Raw genomic sequence first — 23,190 nt, 5'->3', positions numbered from 1 at the left:
TCGTTTTTGGACAAAAGGGCAAAGGTTGAGATCTAAGCATGTTCTGTTTAAGTCATGTCTTTAGCCTGAAGAAATCCCTTTCAGGAAAACAGTTTTTTCATAAATAGTAAAACAAGCTGAGAACATCATGACAGGCATATGCAATAAAGTTGTTCGTGTGACTGACAGTATTAAAGCCTAATATATTCGTTATTTAATTTTTAGTGTGCTCTGCCTACAAACAAGTTTGGTGCTGAAGATCATCTTATTCAGCATCTCTTCTTAGCATTATGTCGTCATTCCATATCTATACTGAAATCTTTCCTCTAAATTAGACACATCCATAAAGGTAGAATGAAACTTACAGGGGGAGATCAACTTTGTTATAAAATTAATTGAATTGGCAGCTTAACAAGCTGAAGGCAAGTGGCATTTGGAAGAATGAGAATTTTTGATGCTATATGCTTGAAAGCATCAAACAGCAGCCTTTTTTCCCCAGCTATTTACAGCAACGTTCCGCTGATTAGTGTAGTTAGAGAGTAGATATTATCTGTAACTTTTAAATGAAGATCTTAGCATTAATTTTCAGTCTTCAGTAAAATCAATAATGATGGTGACAGTAAACTTTAAGATCTTGTTTTAATTAAAGAGAGCGAAAAAATTGTTTCAGCCTATCAGTTGCATTAAAATGATCTAGGAAATGCTTTAAAAATATTTTGATCTTTTTCTGCTTGGTATTCCATAAATGGAGATAAGACGATCAGCTGTTATATATGAAAGGGAAACAATAAGGAATGTTCAACATGACTCTGGCTTTGTTGGGCAGTGTTATTAGGAAGCAAGGTTTATTGCCTTGATACTTTATTTGTGTGAATGGAAATAGTCTACGTGTGTGCCAGCACTCATATCTGAATTGCACAAAAGCTCTGCAAGAAACTTCTGCATAAATTAAAATGACAAAATGAGCCAGAACTTTGTTCGCGGGGCCTGGCATGAAAAGATGTGAAGTATCTGGTGCCCTCAAATCTAATAGAGAATGTGGGCATTTGATAGTAGCATACTACATAAATCAGACCTTTTAAATAAATCAAAAGAGAGAACATTTTCTTTCTGAACTATATTTACTAGTGAACACTGTTTTTTGTCATGTAATGTTTCTTGGTGCCAAGTAAGTTTTTAAGGGTTGTATAAAGACTCATTTCTACTGAATTATGTTGGATTATATATACTTCATGCTTGGCCCAAATTTGCTGCATAACTCAAATATTTATATTTTTTGATGCATGAAATTGGTTATAGAATTTTGTCTGCGCGGGTAGAATAAGGGTAGCAGTTACCTTCTGTCTTAAGAAGAAAAGACTGCCTGTAAGAAAGTCAGTGAGATGATGAATATACTGATTATAAGTATTTTTGTCTCCTTCCAGGAAAAGTTGTTTAAAACTCTTGGTAAGGAGCCATTTAGCTACGGGTAGTAGTATCTGATTGATATATGAACTCCTCCATGACAAATGAATTTGAAGACCTGGACAGCAGGCAGGTGTTTCAGTTCCTTATTGCCTCTGTTCCTGTTACAGGTGCATGTGACAGCATTGCAGCAATGAGCAGAATTTTAAAGAGGAAGTTTGAAGAAGCTGATGGCTCCTCACCTTGTTCCTGTGTGTGGGAATCAGATGATGACATTTCTAGCAGTGGAAGTGCTGACAGTGGAAGTAATGTCCATCCATCCACTTCTAATCATTTTACCCGTAAGTACTTAAGTGGTGTGTAAGACATGATACTCCTTTTCATACAAGCTAAGAAAGGTTCTTTTTACTTGGAAGAAATACGGTGTAGGCTATCTGCTTTTATTTTGAAGCATTTTTCTGTTTTATTACATTTAAATGTTAACACTGTGAGGAAGTACTTTTTTAAAAAAGAACTATTTCCTCTGGTAGTTGTTGTTTATGTAAAAAATTCTATGTCAGAGTGAGTTTCAGAGGAAACTCCACTTTTATACTGTATCATTTACATCTACATAGTGTGAAATGTTTTAAATATATAGGAGAACACCTTCCATTTTGGGTGATGATTTGGGGGAAGAGGGAAAATTGGCAGTAACAAAGCTTGAAGGCTGATGCTTCTGCTTGACACTGTCTGTTCAGAGTTGAGAGCAGCCTGCATGATCTGCGACAAAATCGCTGATCCCTCTGATCATTCATCCTGCCACCTAAGCCGAAGCAAGCACACAGCCCTCAGTCCTTTTCTTCCATGCGTTACAGGAGTAAACAGAGGAAAAAATGTGTAATTCTCCCTCAGAAGATGTTAGATTCATATTTGATGTCTCCATGAGACACTTTGAAGAACAGAAATCCTTTTCTTGTTCCCACTCAACCAGCTGAACATGAATATTTACATTACAGCATATTTTTCTTTTGACTTCTCAGGTTGAGGTTATCAGTTACTAAACTTGCATAATTCGTGGAATCTACATAAAGCCTCGTATCTGCAGTAAACCATGTATGTAAATGAGTAGCAGTAAGTGATCTGGACTTTATCTGACAGTTCGTATGTAGCAGCTAGAAGGGTGTCTCCATTTTTTTTTTTTTTGTCTGTCTAATAAAGCTAGGCTGGAGCTATTTGTGAATTACAGCTGGCAGCAGGGTTAGTGTAGTTCCTTACCTGAAAAGGAAAAAAGCTTCTGTGGGTAAAGGACCTTTCTGTACCACCTTCTCTTTGAGTGGACTTTTCAAAAGCACACTGAGGACTTGGGTGTTCAGCTGAGGGTGGTGGTGAAGGGGTTGTACTGTGCCTCGAGGGGGTACCACCCGAGACAGTCCTGAAACCTGTCCTGCTTAACATCTCTATCTATCACCTGAAGGAGGTGACAGAGTGACTTGCATCAAGTTTGCAGAGAACCACATTGAGGGGAATAGTTGATGCCCTTAAAGGAAAAGCCACCATTCAGAGGGACCTAGGCAGGCTGGAGGAATGGGCTGACAGGAGACACAGAAAATTCAGCAAATACAAATGCAGAGTTGTGTACCTGGGAAGGAGGAGCCCCTTGCCGTGATACAGGCTGGGAGCTGACTGACTGGGAAGGAGTTCTGCAGAAAAGGCACTGGGGGCCTTGGCGGACAGGCAGCAAGGTGGAGGTGAGCCAGCAGTGTGCTCTGGCAGCCAAGAAGGGCAACAGCCTCCTGGGCTGCATGAACACAAGCACAGCGAGCAAAGCGAGGGAAGTGACTGTCCTTCTCAGCTCAGCACTCATTACAATGTACCTAGAATATTGTGTCCAGGTTTGGCCCCTTCAATGCAAGAAAGACATTGATAAAGTGGAGCAAGTTCAGCCAGAGGGACACCAAGGTCCTGAGGGGTCTGGAGCATTCGCCCTGTGAGGACGGGCTGAGGGACCTGACATTGTTCAGCCTGGAGAAGGAAAGGCTGTGGGGGAACCTGGTAGAAACCGTGCAGTACCTATGAGGAGCTTATGCAGAATGTAGGCAGGCTCTTCCCAGTGATCTGTGATGCGACGGTGAGAGATAATGACTGTAGGTTGAAATGACAGATGTTCCATCTGAATGTAAGGAGAAACTTTTCACCATGAGGACAGCCAGGCACTGGCACAGGTTGCTAAGAGGCTGTGTAGTCTCTGTCCTTGCACATTCTCGATACCTGACTGGCTAAAGCTGTGAGCAGTGTGGTCTGATATTTTAGCTGACCTTGCTTTGAGCAGAAGGCTGGACTAGAGACCTGCTGAAGTCCTTTCCAACCTGAATATTTTGTGGTTTTATGGCTTGTGTGCATCAGAGATTTAGAGAGAGCTGAAGTAGCACTGTTTGTTCTTGTTCCGGAAGCCAGTTCACTGGTAAGCAGAGAGTGGTAGCAGCAAGCATGTGTCCAGAAGCAGTTTATACAATGCTGTGAAACCTCAACTAGACTACTTCTGGGCCTGTTCTGATAAGTCTGTAGGGAACTGTTTTGCTTCATCAATTTACTAGCTTAAGTCTCTGTTAGCTGTGGGATCTATTTGCTGCTTTCCACTGCCAAATGTGTGTGTACATCCTGTGTTCTGATTTGATACTGTACTGAGTGGTTTTGAAAAGCCCAGGTTTTCTGTAGGCTTCTTGCTGAATTTAGAGTGATAGTGGGAAGAACAAAGACTGGGCTGATTTGAGACACAGCTAGATGTGAGATGTCCCCTCCTGAACTCATTACCCTGCTTTGATTGTGTTTGAGGCTCTTGAACTTGAACTCTCCAAATTCAGTGATGGGATTTTCAGCCTGGAATTTCTTCCACTTGGCAGTCTGCCAGTGCTTTTGTCTACTGAATGGGCTTCAGGGCATGATGCAGATATATTTATTTTGCTTAGCTTTCATTTGTTTTCCATTTTTACGTGTTTTTTGGTTTTGAGGTTTTTTTTTTCTCTTTCATTGTTTTATTCTTGACAAAGCCACAACCTATTTGCTCATGTTTCTGTAGGCAATGGCAGTACTTTTTAAATGCAGCTCAGTCTAGGTAAGTATTTTGTAAGATTTTCGTGGGAAAAAAAAAACCCAAACAAAACTTCCTTGACTGCTGCAACAGCAGACTTTATAAATCACAAAGTAATTAAACAAGTTCAAGTGTTTTCGTAAAGCAGAAATAAACAACAAAGACTGAATTTAAGGACCTTGACTTTCCATAGTTGAATCTTGCACAATTTAGCCGTGTCAAAATAGAAGCCACATCTACTTCTTTTTATAGTGGTGTTCATATAGAATGGTGAAGAATCAGACCTATAGACCAAGAAAATGTAATATTTCATGTAAATTAGCTGAGGAACTTCTTGCTATTTTCCTGTTTGTTATCTCAAAAGAAAATTTGGCAATACCTATATAACAGTTTTATTTTCCCAATTTTACTAGCACCTGTTGTTTTTTGGAAGTATACTTTTATATTTTTCTGGGGAGAATGGGTTTATTGGAATTATTACTGCAACAGATTCCTACTTCCTAAAGGTTTTTCAGAGGATCTGGAATTGCATATTTTGTATTGGAACTCGTTTCTTTTCAATCGGATACTGGTAGTAGTGGTTTTCAGATTCCTGTCCTCTGTTGCTGTTGTTATTTTCTATTAGTTACTGGCTTCTGCAAAAACCAAATGACAAATTTATTAACAGTCCAAAATCTCTAGATGTAAAATGGAAGTCAATAAGAATATTTGCAAATAAAGATAATTTGTGTGAGAAAGTTGCAGGGTTGGGTTGAGTAATGTTTGAATACCTGGCAAAACATGTCTTGCTGTTGCAGTAATTATATCCTTACTAGCATATGTTATATGCATAACAGCAGGCTTTTAGAGTATGTAAGACGTGTTTGCTCTAGCCTCATCTGCGATCAGTGTCAAATTCTTTCCTCCTCAGCCCTCTTTATGCAGTAGTGTGTTTATTCTGTATGCATGTTCCCTTAAGTCTGGGCTCCTACTGTGTGCCCAAAGCCACTCGGCTGTTCAGAAAAATCTAAAAAGATTCGTATAAATTCTTCACACTCTTCTTTATCAATACATTGCAGATTCATTGCTCCTCCAAGGGACTGCTGAGACACACAAGAGCAGTCTAAAAACCCCTCTACTATGCCATGAGCTCCGGTAATCCCTGTCAGTACACGTAATTCTTTTTGATAGTGGAATGTAATATTATAACTGTATCTCATAAGCTGCATGTAGATTAAGACTATTGTTAATAATTAATACTCAACATTTTACATTAATCTTTATCCACATCAGTTAAATGATTACAGTAGCATTATATTGCTTTTCATTTCCTCAATGGCATCCATGGAAATGAATGTGCCTTTTTTAGTAAATAAAGAAAAATATAGGTCTGTGTGCATGTGTACACGTGTGCATATATTTGTAGCTTGAAAAAAGCACAACTATATATGTGTGTATATATATGTAATTTGAAAAAGCATATGTATGCGTTTGTATACATGTACACGTGCAAATGCAGTGAATGTGCTAATGGCATACAGAAATGTTGAGTTATATTTTAAATGTAAAGCTTGTGCCAGAATGCCACAGAATGGAAGAGTGAGAAACCACAGGGTTTTATACATATTGTTGACTAGGGTCCCAGCCATGGTAACTGAAGAAATGTATCTGTCTCTCTCCCGCTAAGGTTTAGGGATTTGTGTTAATCAGGCATGCACTTTCTAGTAAGAAGCCTGCATTATATATGCAGGAAACAAATTAATTCATGCCATTCTCGTTAAGGAGAGGCGATTTGTGGTTGTTTCTTTGTTCCTTGAAGAAAGTTTACTATTTCACTCATGGATTGTTTGCTAGTGATTTTACTGGAATTAGGATTTCACTTTGTTTTAAATCAGAACTTTTTTCTAAATTCATGGTTAGGGAAGTTGACAGGTGAATTTGTGCTGGCCCAGACTTTTTCAGGTACAACTAGAAAGTTTCTCTAATTTATGTCAGTTAACCTTCTGTGGATTGCTGAAGCATGTTACAGACCAACTGTGCTCACCGCTGCCCTTAAATATAATTCTTAAGCGAGGGGGTGTGTGTGGGGGGGGCAGTCAGTGAGGTTCTTTAACAGGTCTGGAAACTGCTAGATGCAATCACGATAAAACAGTTTTATATTTAAGACAATTCTAGGAAAGCATAGGCAACAACAGTACCTGTTTGCACTCTATCCAAAAATATGTGTACCTACTTATTTGAAAGAATAATTTAAAGCTACAGTGAAAATATGTCTTAAGGAAACTAGCTGGAAACAAAAAACGTTGCTTATATTTCTCCATAAAATTCAATTCAGAGCTTCTGAGATTTTTTTTTTTTAAAGTTCTGAATACTTCCACATCCACATTGCTGCTCTTCGGATTATTCATGATTAAGCTACTCAGTTTGCTTGCCCGCAGTGAGGCTAGCCCAACAATATTTCTGTGTATTATGATTATTTTCTTCTCAGCAGGATGATCTCTGCTTAAAGGGCAAATGGTTGCAGTAAGTCAGTCCTCTGAGTCCGTAATGGGGAAGTGTCAGGTGGTTCCGGTAAAAGGCGGGAAGAACTCTGGTGTATGGAGTTGCTCTGTGGTTTGGCTCTGGGAGGTGGAGAGTGAAAGGCTCTTGTAGCCTTTGTTAGTGAAGAGTAGAGTTTTATTTTACTGAGTTTCGTGTCATAAGGAAAGAACTGGAAATAATGTTTGGTGTGTAGCTTGGCCACCTTGGGTTGGGCAGAGGCCTGCAGATTATAATTCTTTTTCTGAATAATACGTGCAAGAGAGAGAAACTAACGGCAGTATAGATTTTTAAAGTGATTTGCCTTGGTTTAAAGTGCCAAAAATGGGATCTCAGGAATGCTGAGAACACCGACCAAAAGTCCCTCCAGGATATCTCAGTCATGTAATCAAAGAAATTCTGTCCCCTTAACCGGAGGCTTGTAGTGAATGTTCTGGGAAGAGTCCGTTTGCCGTTAATGTAGCCAATGTGTAGAGCAGGAGTAATAAATACTATTACTTTCGAGACCATAACTGGATTATTAAAAACAATAATAACACCTGTTGTTATAAGAGTCTGTGTTAGATTTGGGGAACTGCTTGACTCCCTAGTTAAATTCACTGAAGCACTTCCAGCATGAAAACCTGAGCCAGCAGACATTTTCCATTATCCTGTTGTTATGTCATGACTGACTTCAGTTTTTACAGTCTCTATGACAACCGTGATTTTTCTGATTGGTAAAGAATAAAGTGCTAAAAGATTTTTTTGGACTGTACAGTATTTTTCCATCAAAGGAGTAGAGTGAAAACATCAAGATGCTTTTTGCTAATCAGTATTGTAATTGAATTGCTGCCTAAATGTGGATAACTGTTCGTGGCAGACTCCACATACACTGATTTTTCAGATAGAACAGATGAGAAAATAGCCCTATTATAGCTGCTGAATAACTTTCTGGAAAAGGAATGATAATTTATACTTATAATTTAAGATATTCTTATTTTTCAAATCATGCAGATATTTACATTCCCATGTTAACCCTTAAAGAAATGTATTTATCAAGACATGGCTCAAAGCAATACACCGAATTGTTTTCCGAGATATTTTGGCCATTTTTGCAAGTCATCAGCAAAATGGTATTTGGGAATTAATGAAGGAATTTCATCAGGCGTGAGTAAAAAAAAGAGAGAGAGTAACAAGAACATGACTTGGTGCATTATGAGAGAAAAGAGAGGTCAGAATGCACAGGTGAACAATTAGTGGTTACTGGGGAAACACAGAGAGGAGCTAACAAAGAGCTTATCAGGGTGGGAAGATGGCTTGTTGACTATGTAATTTATGAAGGAAAAGAGAAGGAAGTTCCCTGAGACAAGAGGAGCTTGACAAGCAACAGGGTGTTTTTCAGTAAGAGCAAGAAAGCAGTGGTAACAGATTTTACTTGGTAAATATGTCAGTTTGCAGAAAGGGCTACAGATTGGCTGGCTCATAACTGGGAAAAGAGGGAGGGCTAATGAACAGAATGAGAATGAGCTGGCTTATCAAGATCAAAGGAATTTAATGCTCCAGCAGTTTGCAAATTCTTAGTGAAAGTGACTCACTACATTGATGTGTATGGAACATATTTCAAAAACACATTAGAAAATTACTGGGTAATGTTGATTGGGATTCTATAGCAGTTCAGGATTTATTCTGCATTTATTAGTTAAAGCACCTTGCACTGAGAACATATGTGTAAATCCTGGTCCGTATTCAGGAATATGTCAGTGGGTCTGGAACCATCTTTTGTGGGCAAATCTGGGATCCCTAGTTCAGAATGACGCTAGCACAATGTATAAAAATATGTTTGCTGATCGGCTCTTGTCTGTGAGATTTGCTGAAAATTAAATATGGTGGTTGGATTTTGTCCTTGATTTGTGATGCAGAATAAAAATTAGATTCACAATTAGAGTAGTATACAATATTGAGTCTTAGCTACTCGTGTGAGACTTTTTTATAGCAGTTGTCTTTAGATGCTATTACAATATGCAAAATAATTTTAATAAGTTTACAGTCTAATTTATAGACATAGAATGTGAAGTTTCTTTTTTCTCACCTGTGACATGTGTATGCAATTTTAGAAACACAAAATCATGATAACCACGGCTTTCTTTATCAAGAGGAATGTACCTAAGCCCACAGACTTTAAAATCCTTTCAGAAGTTCTTTTCAGCTAACTTCTAGCTTAGATTTGAACTAGTCTTACCCAACGTCCTTTTCAGGAGAAATCATAAGGTTGGGATGTAGATGGGCTTTATTTTAGTGAAGGCTTGCTCCATGGTCTTTGGCAAATAATATCTGAATTTTAAAATGTGTTTCTAAGGGTAAAAACCTTAGATGTCTTGGGTACTAAAAGTAGCTGTCCTGCTCTTCAGACATGAAGCAGCATTCTGACAACATCTGGATACCGTGAAAGCTCTGGGTGGCCTGATACCATTACATTAGCTTCTGTAGGGAAACATTGATGAATCAAATCATAAAGGAGGGAAAAGTGGATTTTTCTGTAACCAGTTTATAACTTCTAATGACTTCCTTTTTGTCTGAAAAAATTTCTTCATGCTTGCTTTCTCAAGACTGCTCTATCCTAACACTGGTCCCAGTGGCCCTTCAGCAGATTTCTTTGAATTTACTTTCTGTGCTCTTACAGAGCAAATGAAGCTTCAGAAAGACTCTTATGGTATCCTCTCTTCTTATCTGGTGCCATGTTTTGTTTCATACATTTAGTACATAATCTGCATTTTATCCTGGTTTACAGCTTTTACTAGCAGTCTTTAAAGATGACTTTAAAGATGTTTTGAAATTTAAAGCTGAATTAGTGCTTTTAACAAATTATATTGTCTTATTGTCCATTACTGTAAACTTTATAATTTCAGTGTGTACCACCCTCAATACATGAGCCATTGGGTAGTGTTTTCTCCTTGCTGAACGCTGCTCTGCTGTTCTTGGCTCACACAAGCAATTGATTTAGCAGTAGGCACGACTGAGAGGAGTTAACTCCAAAAGGACAGTGACATAAAGACGCAGTTTCTACTGGTAGTGGATCTTCTTTTAGAGGTTCCTTCCATCCACTGGCTTTTTTCCTGCTCATAGGTTTTTTTCCCTGTCAGTTGTTAACGCTTCCAAATCTGTTTGTGTGACCATGCTGTAAGAGATCTTAAATCTCTGTCAGTGTGCTGGGAAAGCCTTCTGTGTGATTTGGGTTTTGGTGTGGTTTTTGTTTGGTTTTGGGTTTTTTAATAGATTAGTAGTTCTGCTTGCAAAGCAGCATTAACAGGCAGATGAACTTAGGAGTTTTATCTTGGTGCTTTATGATGAAACTGTTTTAATGTTTACAAGATGCAACTGTATCTTCTTTTCTGTGTTTTCAGTATTATCAGCCTTCAGTGATAAAGAGTTTTATATTCTGATTTTTATTATGTCATTTGTATTGTACTAGGGCTTTTTGGCCCTATTGGGCCTAGACTCAGACCTGCTTAAGATGAAGGCCTGTATCTGCATACAGAAAATACAGACTTCCTTCCTCAGATAATTTACATTCTTAGAAGACAGCAAGCATATAAAGTAAATGTAGAACTTTAGGGAGGAATAGATCCATGGAAATTACTGACCTGTGATGAAAAAATTAAGAAACTTTGATTGAAACATTAGGGAAAAAGAAAAGTGTTCTGCCTTCTGGAGGCTGTATTGGCTTCTTGCTTTCTTCTTCCTCTGTAGACCAGCTTCATCTCCCACATGTATTATAGTCTTGCTGTTTGCTGAGATGTCCTGGTGCTCATGGCAGTCCACTGGTGTGCACCAAGCATGAAGTGTATTGAAAATCCTGACCCTTACAAGGAATATAAAGAAACTGAGTATCAAACCCCCCCAAAATACCGTAGTAACATTTTCAGCAGCTCCAGTTAGGAGAATGTATGCAAACTATTACTACTTTGGAATTTGCCAGTTTAGTGAAGTAAAAACAGCTACATGGATTGTTTGATTTTTGGTAAAGCTCTAACGGAAACCAGACAGCTTTCTCAAACTTTCTCTTTTCCATGTCAGCTTGTCTGTTTGGCTTCCCAGTGCCCTTGCTGTGGTGTCGTGTGTTGATCTACCAGTGGTTTTGAGCTTGCAAGTGTTTAAAGCAAGTGAGGGGACGTGATTCTTCATTGCTGCTATACAACACTATTGATTATTATTATTCTGTTCACTAAAGAATGTAGCATTTTTGGTGTTTTGATTGTGTATGTGAATACTGATGCTACCCTACTGCAATGTATTTGTAGCGCTAATAGCATTAAAGTGTGTGGGCAGCATCGAGACCTCGAAGCTTGTAGTTCAGAGTTTTCATAATGCTTGTAAAAAAACAGATGAGTAGCTGGTTTAGTCTGAACTCACATAATAGTGAAATGACTCTGTTCTAAAGGGGAAAACCAGTTAGCAGTTGTCAAGGATGTTGACTTGTCCTATTATTTCCCAGTTCATTATCAAAGCCAATTAGAGTCTTTTTGTAACATGGAGTCTTTTGTATTGTAATGAATTCATCATCAACTAGGTGTGCCCCAGAGTAATAGTGGTGAGAAAGGGATTTTCACCATCAGACTGAGTGAAGACTATACCACTTCCTCCCAAGTGAGGCTTTAACTGTTATTATCCGTGGATCCAGCCTTGTTACATGACTGGGTTTCACTGTGTGCTTGTGTGCAAAATAATAATATGCCAACTCATTAACTCCCACTTGCAATGAATGTACCGAATACACCATCGCAGAGCTCGCTGTGTGCATATCAAAGACAGCTTAACCTAATCCGAGTGCTTTCTGAACTTCTGTATTACTGATGTTTAGTGGGTAGCTCTGTATAAATGTTTTTCTTATTTGCAACTTCAGAAGAAGTTGATTGTCTCCATTTTGGAGACTCCAGGCTTGAGATGCAGACAAAGGGTAGATTTTTAGTACTGAAAATTAGTTTTTGTGTGTTTCCAACCGGTTAGCTGAGTAGTTTATCTACACAAGGATATTAGGGGATACTTTTGAAAATGTTAAAGCAGGAGTTATGTTTGGAAGTAAACTAATGGCAATTCCAAGCACTTCTTTAGCTCTTTCTTATTTTAACTGAGGCAGGGCTGTATTTGTACATCACCTGCTAGCAAAGAAAGCAGCCATAGGCAGTGGTCATCTGTAGAGCTATAGTTCAGCAGTGGTTACTATGGAAACTGTACGTGACCTACATTTTACCAAAAAGTGATAAAGTTCCTGTGATTTATTTTTTTTTTTTAAAATGAAGCACACCTATAGATTTCTACTACGGTTTTTCATGTTTTCACATTGCTTTACTCAAGTAGTATTCTTAGTTTTGAGTGATTAGTGTGGAATGGATACAAAAATCTTGGAGCAGAGATACCATTTCATTGTTACGCTACTATTTAAAATTAGTAGAAATTGTTACCTTTGCTGTCATGTCTAATTGTATGTTCTTAGGAAGAAGGTAACACAATTTAATTAATTACAATGTGCATTATAATAATGTATTATTTATATAGCTACCAGTGTATGGTCTATAATGGCTTGCAGTGGAAAGGCTCATCCTTGTGAATTTATCTATTTGATTAATGTCAATTACTGACTTGTAATACAAGTCAGTAGGCTACTGTATGAATAAAGTTACTGAAACTATTGGACTTTGAGTAAGCATCAGAAATGCTTCTGGCTTGTCATTGCCTTTAAGGAAGTGAGAATTTTCTCAAAAAATGAGAATATACCGCAGACATGCTTAGAGAAAAGAGCAGCCAGAAGAGAGGACAATGTGTGACATATGAAATAAAGCTTGAGTTGTTTTTTTGAAATATACATTTCTCACAATGAGATTAACACAGAGAGTAAGTGTTGGGCTAGAGCTCATGCCTAAAGAAATCACTGAATGTGATTTGTCTAGAACTTCGGCTTTCAGATGAGCCAGACCTGGATTTTTGTAAAATTTCGTTAAAGCAGGTTCTTGGAGAAAGGATTTACATTTAATGTTTTTTGTTTTGGTGTTTTTTTGTTTGTTTTTTTTTTTTATTTGAGTGGCTTTGTTGGTATTTAGATAAAAACCCTGTTCTACTGTGAATTGTTTCTTGTACTTTGTAGTGTGAAGGAATCTTTAGTTTAACAGAAATTAAGGACAGAGAAGAGCTAAAATAGACTTGTTTGGGACCAAATATATTTTCCCTCATTACTTTATGGACCACCTGCTCATTACTGAAAGCCTCTCCTATAGCCATTAGAGTCTATCATGACATTTGGTGGGACTTCTAGGGGCTGAGGTGTGACTATACAGATCCATAACTGCCCATATTTGCAGTCCTTCCTCACTGTTCACATGTACGAGATCATATGCATCCTGCAGCTGGTAATGGAACCACCTCCTCATTTCTCCTGTATTTCCCACTTTCTCTTCTCTGCCCATGCATCTTTTATAGCCCTGTTTATCGCCCTGAAGTTCATAGAGCCTGCTCAATTTGATCTACGCTGCATGGTATACTATGCTTCATCACTTCAGTCGTGTGTTATTAGATTAGCTACCAACTCACTTGTTTGCATACCTCAAAAATAAAACAGTTTTCATTTGTTACCTTCTTTCTTGCTCCAGAAAGCTTGAGTCGTGCACACTGTATCCATCTGCCTACACTGTGATACATGCAAACAGCAGCAGTAGTATTGGCAAGAAATATTAATTACTTGTGTAAAACAGCCAGTACTAAATGCTTTTGGGAGTTAATTTTGTTTGCCTTTATGATGCAAACTTTAATTATCACCTAAACTTCCTGTATCATGATCAAAAACTTTGTTTTGGCAAATTATTTTGATCCTAAAAAATCTTAAGCATGCCTTAAATAGAGAATGCACAATAGCAAGTGTTGCACCACTGATGCTCAAGGTCATAGCAAAGACAGCGTGTAGGAGTTGTGTGCCCAGAGAGTGATGGCCTGTGCTGAAGGAGGGTGTGAAAATCACCAGAGGTCTACCAGGAGTCTCTCCCAAGGCTGCTTTGTAATCATGTTGTTACAAACTAGCTGTGAGCACAAAATACCTTCCAGGCACATTTGAAGTGTTTCTCTACTGCTTCTGGCCATAAGCCTGTCTCCAGCTGTGCTCAATTTTCAGTGCCTCAGAAGAAGGTGAAAAATGATCAGTCAAAGTGTAGAAACCAGATTCTAACTTCAGAAATGTTGAAGTGAATATTCCTTTCTGATCCTCTGCAAGTTGAGCTCAAATACTGAACCAAGATAAGATTCTGACGTTATTTTAATGCAGGATCACGAGTGTTCAGGGCCAGAATGGAAAGTGACACAAACAGGCATCTGTGATGGCAAAGCCAGAGCTGTCGCTGGCTTATGCCACCAGTCCCTTCTCCCTTTACCACAGCTACGTCCACAAGTGTGTAATATGGATCAGACGTGTTTTTCAAAAACTATATCCAAAAATGTCTTTTAGAAAGATATCAAACCTTGCTTTAAGGACTTCAACAGATGGCAAGTCTGTCACCTGCCTTGGTAAGCAGGATTAATGTTTAATTGTCCTTGCTGTTACTGAATTTTGTTCTGTTTTGTGAAAGCCACGGAGGTTTTCAGACTCCCTGTTGTGCCAGAGCTGAAGTAGCTCATGTGTACCACAAACCAAATGTGCATACTGGCTATGTGCTCAAAGGTTGTATGACCATTTGTACTAAAAAGTCAGGTCTGCTCCTCTGAAATATAAAATGTTTTGTAACTTAGTCAATGATTGCTTGCAATAATTAAATATTTTGGTAAAATAACTTCTGTGGCTTACTCATACATGTGACTCGTGCTGTTCTGACTTTTTTTCCCCTAATATGGTGATTGGAGTCATTGCAAAGAAACTGAATTTTCTGTTTCTTCTGGGAGTGTGCATAAGGCATCGCTAATATTTTGATAGAAATTCCAAAAGTTTGTTGGTACCATTTTATCAGTAATGAGACATGAATTTCATTTTTTCTAAGGACAGATTAAGGAAATGTCTACAGACCGAAAACATGATTTCAGAGGTCTAAAAATCTCCTGAGAGAAACTGGTGTTCTTTAAGATCACAAGGTCAATAGTACAGTAGCAGTTATTCATGTGCATATATCTATGCAATTATGCAGGCCCAATTTCAATTTTATACTATTTGACAGTACAAAACATGATGTTATATTTTACATCTCTGCAGAGATCTTATTAGCAATTTTAGAACAACTTTAGTAAAAAATTCCAATTTTCAGCTGCAACTTTATGTTTAAAAATGCTTAAAATTCATGCTAAAAGCTCTTGGATTAGTACACATCAGCAGCTTCCAATGTAATTAGACTTGTACAGGAAAAGTGTTCCTAACTTGTTGACTGTGTTTGTAAATAATTAATTATCACATACTTGCATCTTTCTTCACTTGCATGCAAAAGTACAAGCTGTTTAATATTTTGGAAAAGGAAACACAAAGTTATCTGAAGAGGTACTTTCAAAGCTTGTATTTTAATTTGTCACATCATTATGTGATTTATTTTTTCCAAACACTAGAAGTAGTGGCTGTGATCTATTCAACCACAAAAAAACTAGCCAACGCATCTCAAGTAGTAAATGTGTTCGGAGAACTGCGTGTGATCAGTGTAATATTTTAATAACATCACAAAGTAATTTAAAATGCTTGATATATAACAAGACTGTGGGTCTAAATGTACTAGTATGATGCTTATGTACAGTGTCATGTGGACGTGCACGTGTAGGGCAATGTTCTGTGACCACAGAGTTACTGATCTCCTTTTCCTGTTTACCTTGTTGAATGTTTTTGTAGCCTGACTCAAATAACTTTTTATATGATTTCTTTTTACCTTACTTGGATTATCCTTATCACACGTTACTGAAGGCAGTTGGCAGTTGATTCTCTTTCAGTAGCTTAAGCTTTAGATTGTTGTGTCTGATCTTGATTATCTGATGAGTTTCTGCAGTGGAGGATGCACACTGCTTATTGAAGGCTCACTTGGCCCAACTTCTCTCATCTTTAGTGTATCAGTGAAGATGAATTCATTAGAATTTTCACATAATATTCATTTAAGAAAGAATAACGCTTCTGATACTGAAATATTTTCCTTTTGCTATACTCAAATGATATGAAGTGTGTTCCTCTTACTTTTGTGCTTAGCGTGCAGTAAGGTGGAACTATAATGAAAAAAAAAATCCCAGAAAACAGTACTGCTGACTTAAGAGGTGCTCCATTAAGTTAGGCTGGTAAATGCTGCAGGAAAACTTTTCAAATGATCCTTGGTGTTACCGTTGTTCCACTGCTGGGTGCAATTAAAAATGTGGTTTAGAAAGGTAATAGGCCAATATTTCTTTCGTGGCTGCCTCAGAGAGAGGGGTTGTGGGGAATTTTCAAGTAGCAAGTAATTTACATTAAGGCAAGCTGAATAGCTCACTGTTAATTTGTGCCTTTCTCTACACAGATGGGATATATATGTAAAATTTTGAGAAAATCTTCAGAAGCATGTTATGTTTGTGTTGCAGTATAATAATAACTTCAACTGTTTTTGAATTATGGTATATAAATAAATCTTGCAACATAAGGCTTAATCATATAGTCATTATTGAAGAAAAACTTTTGAAAATGGGGCTTAGTATCTACACGATAATGCTGTATGTGTAACTTTCTTTTCAGGGTTCTGGTGAATTTTTTTCCCCCCTTTTTGCACCCCCTGCCCCTCCTCCTCGCCCCCGATTTCATTAACTCTTAATGGGTTTTAGAGGTCAGAGGAGGCTTGGCCAAGACTAGCTAGCAGTAACAAAACTGTAAAGAGGTTTGGCAATTAATAGGTGTGCAAACATAGAGAGTCCTTTGAATTGTTTCTCCAGAGCATAACACTGAAGATCACCAAAAGCAATGCACTAAGTGCTATGAGGTTCTGTTCTGTCAACATACTAACAGAATTTTATATTAAAATTTATTTTAATTCAAATCTTTAATATTTATATCAAAGGAAAAATGTATTAGGATTTCTTAAAAGTACATGATTTAGGAATCTAAGCCTCATTACTTTTTAATAGAATAAAGGCTTGTCATTCAGTTGTGTACTTTTATCAAATTTATGTAAAATAACGTTGTGTCATATTGTTCAATCTTTTCTTGGTAAGAGTAATATTTTAGAGCTCAGAGGTACTGCAAAGGAACCAGTGTCTAACGTAACCTCAGTTTGCTAGATAATACTTGCCCTGATCCTACTTCTCATATTTTAGCATTTATTGTTCTATTGAAAATGGAAATAAGAAAAAAGAAAAATCCTGCAAAGCAATCTAGACCAAATGCGAACAGGGGCACAGTTTGTGAAATGCAGTTGCACGTGATAGGTAAGGTCCCATGCTACCATTTTACATGGAAAATCTGTGTCGCCGACTCAGTGAGTTGAACTTTTGGAGTTGCTTGCAAAACATTTACAAAGAATAAGGATTGTTATCTGCTTTTGTACAGGTAATACCCGGGAGAGCCTTTCCCTCAGTTCCAAATCTGTGGATAAAGAAAAGGACCTTAAGCAGCCCTCACAGAGGAGCCCCTGATTCCTGTAGCAGTCTGGACTCCTAGTCCTCCTGCTTGCTAGCAACACACAGCCACTGGGTACTGGAGTTTGTGTTCTCATTCATTGCCATGGATAAACATTTAGATAAGAAAACAGCTTTCTCCCTACCAATTTTTCTAATTACAATAATGCATATAAGAGGAGAGCATGTGATTCTTGATTTACCATGTGATTTGATAAGAATCTTAGATTTGTTTAAAAATTGCCTTTTTAATAAACAAAAGGCTTCATTTATTTCAGTAGGCATGCAAACATGCGTAAGATTTCTGGAATTAATTTCTTAGATGCCTAAATGTTACTGAACTTGCAAAACTTGATACAATTACACCTAAAATTCTGCGTCATCATCAGACACTGGAAGACAGTTACTGCCCTACTGCAAATTCCTGGTTATGAATGCTGTCGTAATCCTGCAGTGTGAAGCCAGGCTTTTGTCATATTGTTCTGATTTGAGATGTGGAGGAAGGATAAGAGCACCCCCTCCCCGCTTCTCCCTCTGGTACTCGGAATTAGGTTTCTGGACGATGTAAGAGATCAATTGAAAGGGGTTTCCTTTTCCAGGCTTCCTTTAGTAAGTAACATAAGTAACCTATCTAATACATGAGATAATAGCATAAATAAATAACATGATAACAGAAGTTATCTATTTTTTGGATGTGTTTTTCTCCTTGCCCTTCCTTTTGTGAAGGGGAATTTTGTTCTGTGCACTTTTCAAACAGCAGGTTAACTGCTGTAGCTAATTCACAGGAATAAGCAAATTCCAAAACAAGGACAAGCTGGGAAAATTAATAATTTAATATCAGATAGGTGGAATCTGCACAGAATTACAATGAAAAGTTTTTGCAAAGGCTTTTGTGTTTACCAGTTAAGTTTAAAGTAGCTTTAGACGTGCTTATTCTGCAGGTATTTAATGACAGACTACAGTCTGCCAGTTCAAGTGTCTTGTCACTTCTGTGCCAACTTCACCAGGCAGTAACCTCTCTTTTCTACACTTTGTGGACACCTCCTCTACACCTCCCTTCCCATACAGTGTCATAACAGCCTCCACTTAATTTCTTCCTGTGGATCAGCCCTCAAAATTGTCAACAGTCATCATGGCCTCAAAAGAGCAAGTGTATTAGGGTATACACTTTGATATATAAAGCAAAGCCATTTTTTCATTTCTGGAGTGATTTCCCCTATCTGTGTGTTACTGGATTTGAATTTCTCTTTCAGTTACAGGACAGACAAATGATAGAAGTTTCTGCATACCTGTAAGATGACAAATACAATTTTGATGAAACAGGTTTTGTCTCTACCCTACATAAGAGGGAAGAATTGCTAGCTGATAACAATTTGGCTTTTTTTTCCCTATGTTCAAACACAAGGTTCCTGTCCATTTATCTCCACACCCCAATCTCTGGCTAGCAACAAGAGGCAAAAAAGAACCACAAAAAAACAACCAAACAAACCCCAAAACAAAAACCAAACCAAAACCCATCTACTACTGTTGAAATGACTCTGCATTTACAAGGTCTGAATGGCAATAGGGGTGAAAAATGTACCTATTCAAATCTGAATCCACTGTCTTAAATGGGGGGGCAGTGGAGAGACAGCATAAATCACTAATCTAATTGTGCTGGAACAGCTGCCCAGATACAGCGACTGTGAAATCTGTAGTAGAAACCTGATTAAGTTGTTTTTTAACCACCATGCCATCTAACTTAGCTCTATGTCCTGTATCACAGTATCTGGATCCAGTGGCTGCTTTAAGATGTTTTAGCTGTTGGGGATAAACCCTGGTGAAGGTTACTGTGCAAATGCAGTATACACCAAGCCTCTTCAGTGGTGCTGGCTTGGTGCTAGCATGTGTACTCACTTAGCACAGGAGAGATTGAGACATGCAGAGATTTACCAAAGGCTATAAATTTCTGAAGGGGATGATCCCCGCTATCACAAATGCAACAGTTTTCCCATTCTAGGATCTATAAAACTGCAGGACAACTGAACCCAGGATATTTCAGGAACAAATGGCGTAGTCTTATTTTTAAAAAGTACATAATTTAGATTTATGTGATAGTGCCTGCATTTTAATGCATAGCATAATAAAGCCTGAACCCTTTGGCTGAGGTTAGCCTATCTACTAGTGTCTTCTTTTAGGAGTAGTTAAGCATATAAAGAAAAATGGTTCTCTTCCCTTAAATATTTTCCAGTTCAGTATGAGAGTTTTTAATCAGAAATCACAATATATGGAAACTTGGAAGATTTATGTAACTATAAATTCCTTCATAGCACTTTCCTTCCTAAAAGTTAGAAATACAGAATAAAAAGATAAAAAGGCACGTGTCCCCTGTTCCAACTCTGAGAACAACTGCTGCAAAATTTCTCTCATAGTATTAGGGGCTTGTATTGTAAGTTGTGGGGCTGTGGTTTCTTTTCTGAGAGTTTTGCCCAGATACCAGTACTGACTAAAATAAAATTTTTTACTGGGGGTGCCAAAACCCAGTATTTAGAGAGCAAAATTGATTACACATTTTGTACTTCTTATTATGTAAGCTGTAAAAATGCACGAGTTGTCTATTTCAGAACTGGGAACCTGTTTAAAAATCCTAAGTAATTCCACTGGAGAAAGCATATATTATGTAAGAATATGCACTTTCATAGCACCTCTACCCTTTTGTCTGTGAAGATACAGATTTTGTTGATAATATGATGTAGTGTTTGAAATGAGACACAGGGACTTCAGAGGCTTGTATTCCAGGCTCTAGAGTTTCCTTCCTTTGGGAATTTGAAGAATTCATTAAATAAATCTGGCCAGAAGAGATTAAAGCCCTCTTTTAGCAAGGTGCTTAAATTATACTCATGCTTAATGAGAATAACTGTGCTGGGACCATTTTTTTTTAATATCTGTTCTCACTCAATTGGGGCCTTAAAAATCCAACTGTCTAAAATTACAGCAGAATAAAAGGTCAAGACTGATGAACAATTTCAAAAAAGCATATTATTCACACTTAAATATTTTAACAATCTATTTCTCCCTACCTCTGTTTCTTCATCATAATCCCTATTATCATTTTGATTGTTTGAAAAGCATTATAATTCAGTGGTCCAGTTTAATACTTAAGTAAGTCCTAGACACATTCTTGTTATTTCTAATCCATCAAGAGTACCCAGCAGCTCCTTTATTTTCTTTGTAGCAGTCTAATGAGGTCAGAAAGGTCAGAAGAAACTAGCAAGAAAGGTCAGAATGGTTTATGCATGGGTCCTTTTCTGTAGGCTGATATTCAGCATGCTGGGAATGGGTCAGGCTATATACTGTTTGGATTGTGCAGCGAAATAATGACATGACCAATTTGACAAGTAGTCTTCATTATCCTTTCCCACAGAATGTATTTCCATGACTAGAGCAATTAGTAGGGATTATCTTTGAGAAGAGAAATAAATGGTTTTTAACTGCTTTGTGTGTACTAAAATAATGCTAGATAGTTTAAATTTTTCCTATCTATCTGAAGATTTTTTTTTGTAAATTCAAGTGACAGGATATCACCCTGTATCAGAAGAAACAGTACTTTCCCATCCACTTACTGCTGTTACCTAAAATTGTAAAGTTCATATCAGGCTTAAATTTTCAGACTTGCCACTATAATTTTCCTTTTTTTTTTTTACTTTATTTTTGACAATTGCAAAATAATTGATTCATTTTTTTCCTCTAATTATTTTGACTTGTGAATGAGACAGATTCCCTCTAATTGGTGGTCTTGAAGTATACCTTTTAATCACTAAGAGCGCAGTTGTGGGATAAGTAACAGTAGAATGTTGTTTGAGGGTTTTTTTTTTTTTTAATATGGAGAAGCTATGCATGGAACAGTTAAACTGCTCGAGGTCTTACAAAATTACTCATTAAAAATAGCTTTTGGGGTTTTAACTCTTTATGGAAACTGATTTCAGGTCTCTGCTGCCAGTCTAATACTAGCAGTTAGACAGGTTTTCCATTTTACAATCCAGAGAAAAGTTTTTAAATATAATGATTAGTTAATGTATTAATAACAGAATCACAGAATCAACCAGGTTGGAAGAGACCTCAGGGATCATCGAGTCCAACCGTTGCCCTGACACACCCTGTCAACTAGACCATGGCACTAAGTGCCATGTCCAGTCTTTTCTTAAACACATCCAGAGATGGTGACTCCACCACCTCCCTGGGCAGCCCATTCCAATGTCTAATAGCCCTTTCTGAAAAGAAATTCTTCCTAATGTCCAACCTGAACCTCCCCTGGCGAAACTTGAGGCTGTGTCCTCTTGTCCTATCACTAGCTGCCTGGGAGAAGAGGCCGACTTCCACTCCACTACAACCTCCCTTCAAGTAGTTGTAGACTGCAATAAGGTCACCCCTGAGCCTCCTCTTCTCCAGGCTAAACAACCCCAGCCTCCTCAGCCGTTCCTCGTAGGTCAGACCCTCCAGACCCTTCACCAGCTTGGTCGCCCTCCTCTGGACTTGCTCCAACGCCTCAACATCTTTCTTGAAGTGCAGGGCCCAGAACTGGGCACAGTATTCAAGGTGCGGCCTCACCAGTGCCGAGTACAGAGGGACGATCACTTCCCTAGACCGGCTGGCTACACTATTCCTAATAGAGGCCAGGATGCCATTGGCCTTCTTGGCCACCTGGGCACACTGCTGGCTCATGTTTAGCCGGCTGTCGATCAGCACCCCCAGGTCTCTTTCCGCCGGGCCGCTTTCTAACCCCTCTTCCCCCAGCCTGTAGAGCTGCATGGGGTTGTTGTGGCTGAAGTGTAAGACCCGGCACTTGTTCTTGTTGAACCTCATGCTGTTGGTCTCGGCCCATCTATGTAACCTGTCCAGATCCCTCTGTAGGGCCTTCCTACCCTCCAGCAGATCGACACTCCCACCCAGCTTCGTGTCATCTGCAAATTTGCTGAGGGTGCACTCAATCCCTACATCTAGATCATCTATAAAGATATTGAACAGCACCGGCCCCAGAACTGAGCCCTGGGGAACACCGCTAGTGACCGGCCGCCAGTTGGACTTTGCCCCATTCACCACCACTCTCTGGGCTCGGCCATCCAGCCAGTTTTTAACCCATTTAAGAGTCCACCCATCCAAGCCCCGGGAGACAGTTTGTCTAGGAGGATGCTGTGGGAGACAGTGTCGAATGCCTTACTGAAGTCTAGATAGACTACATCCACAGCCCTGCCCTCATCGACTAAGCGGGTCACTTGGTCATAGAAGGAGACCAGGTTGGTCAAGCAGGACCTGCCTTTCATGAATCCATGTTGGCTGGCCCCGATGCCCCGATTGTCCTGCATGTGCCGTGTAATGGCACTCAGGATGATCTGTTCCATCACCTTGCCTGGCACCGAGGTCAGGCTGACAGACAGCCTGTATAACACCTGTATAGTGAAACGAACAGTTGTGTAGCAATTACTAAGTGCTTGGCTGTTTCTTTGTAATATTTCTCTCACACAAATGTATGCTATTTGTTGCTAGTTTTTATTCCTACTGTTGAATTGTACGCGAGTCCTTGTGGGTTACTCGCTGTCTAGTAAAAATTGCCATACATTGTATGTGACTCTTGATGTATATGTGGGCCTCTGAATTTCTGGCTTTGTTTTCTGAAGGTTTGGCTTTGGCTG

General features: G+C 38.5%; 1 protein-coding gene across 1 annotated transcript in view; it reads left to right on the top strand.

Annotated features, from left to right (window-relative positions):
* Positions 1 to 1,576: 1,576 nt before the first annotated feature.
* CSRNP3 (cysteine and serine rich nuclear protein 3) overlaps positions 1,577 to 23,190 on the top strand; it is a 77,447-nt gene continuing 55,833 nt past the window's right edge. The window contains exon 1 of the mRNA XM_068407941.1: positions 1,577 to 1,724. Within this exon, the coding sequence (XP_068264042.1) occupies positions 1,577 to 1,724 (148 nt within the window). The remainder of the gene's footprint in view (positions 1,725 to 23,190) is intronic.

The sequence above is a fragment of the Nyctibius grandis genome, chromosome 9 (assembly GCF_013368605.1).
Source record: "Nyctibius grandis isolate bNycGra1 chromosome 9, bNycGra1.pri, whole genome shotgun sequence".
Classification (NCBI taxonomy): domain Eukaryota; kingdom Metazoa; phylum Chordata; class Aves; order Nyctibiiformes; family Nyctibiidae; genus Nyctibius; species Nyctibius grandis.
This window is presented reverse-complemented; position numbering and strand designations above follow the sequence as displayed.